The sequence below is a fragment of the Echinococcus granulosus genome (genome assembly GCF_000524195.1).
Source record: "Echinococcus granulosus chromosome Unknown EG_S00323, whole genome shotgun sequence".
Classification (NCBI taxonomy): Eukaryota; Metazoa; Platyhelminthes; class Cestoda; order Cyclophyllidea; family Taeniidae; genus Echinococcus; species Echinococcus granulosus.
The window spans coordinates 2,769-4,139 of NW_020170703.1; the positions used below are offsets into that span (position 1 = coordinate 2,769).

The 1,371-nt window shown below is 42.4% G+C and overlaps 1 protein-coding gene across 1 annotated transcript in view; it reads right to left on the reverse strand. All coding sequences in view use genetic code 11, as the record gives it.

Annotated features, from left to right (window-relative positions):
• The window catches only part of EGR_10996 (hypothetical protein), a gene marked incomplete at both ends in the record, with an annotated part of 3,981 nt that extends 2,667 nt beyond the window's left edge, over positions 1–1,314 (reverse strand). Inside the window, 3 exons of the mRNA XM_024500245.1 lie at positions 574–677; positions 750–881; positions 1,239–1,314. Coding sequence (XP_024345341.1) covers positions 574–677; positions 750–881; positions 1,239–1,314 — 312 coding nt within the window. The remainder of the gene's footprint in view (positions 1–573; positions 678–749; positions 882–1,238) is intronic.
• Between the last annotated feature and the right edge of the window lie 57 nt (positions 1,315–1,371).

A 1,371-nucleotide genomic window follows, 5' to 3' on the forward strand; every position in this document is an offset into this window, starting at 1 on the left:
TGACAGACGGGTTTTGTCCGCTTTCCACGTAAGGACTTCCTGTTGGACATTCGGTAGTAATGTGAAATTTGCATGAAAAATTCGCAGGTTAGACGTTTCGTTTTTCACCAAGTCATCTACACAAACGAGAAATAGGCACTGAGTTATCGAATGCGCCCCAAACGACAGTAAAATGACCACTGACTTGAATGGAGATTGTGAGCTCAGTGGAGGATACGTGCTAAGTAAATATGGGTGTATATAGCCTATTCATGCCGTAAATTAGCTAAAAATGTCCTCAAGTAAAATAAGGATATGCGCAATTGTTGTGAAGACCAAAATATTTTTACTCACTGCAAATGGTACTTTTATTGCTGTAAACTTTCACTCCCTCCCACTCGCAAATCGTCACTTCATTCCGTTCTAGTAAAACCTGTTGACGACATGCATGGGCGTATGAGGTGGCAAAATATCTGTTGAAATGGGCACTTTGTAAAATTTATAGCACAGCTAGACCTTGTATGGCTTATTTGAATGAGGCTAAAACAACTTAGATGAAAGGCTCAAATGCCAGAGGTCGGGGGAACGACTCACCACGCCGTCGCTTTCTGCTCCGCCAACTGCAAAATCAACTGAGAAGAACTGGTGGCCTTTGACAAATCGTGACAGCGGGAACGACGTCCTCAGGTCAACTTCATCTGCCATCAAGAACACCACGACATAAGGAAGTTGAAGCGGGATTAGTCATTTAAGAAGAATCACTTTGATACCTGGTGAAGGTTGTGAGAAGTTGCAGTATGGCACAAAAAACGTTGTTACAACGGAGATGGATCTATTGAAAGTCAAAAACGTCCATAATACTTTTTGGGTGTTCACGTCGTTCAAAGTGATGTTAACAGTGCCTAAAATTAGAAAAGGCAAGCTGCAGGAAGGAGAATGAAATTCAAATTATTGGATCCATTTGAGTGGACCCTGTAGGGTTTTCCTTCGTACTGCTTCGTCTTCCTTCTAGATAAGGCTTAATTTATTGGTCTTGCTTCATTGACACGACTACCTGACTTTGCAAATCAACGCCGCTATTGAAAGCAGGCAACCATGTTTGAGTTGGCCAATCGAGTGTTCAAAAAGCCAAGTTTGAGCCACATTACTGAAATGCATCCAAGTTCCTGCTACACAATCTTTGGCTTTTCTAAATTAGCCAATTTTACATTATCAAAGCAGTGCTTCAAATGCACGTGGATAAGGAGGATTCGACGTACCGTTGTAATCCTGACATGGAGTGCCCCAAATTGTGCCATTGACTATGCAGGTGCCATTCTCAATCGTGAGCTGCATCTCTGTTGTCGCATTAAGAACCAGCGCAGCCTAAAGCCAAGGGATTCAGAAGCAAAT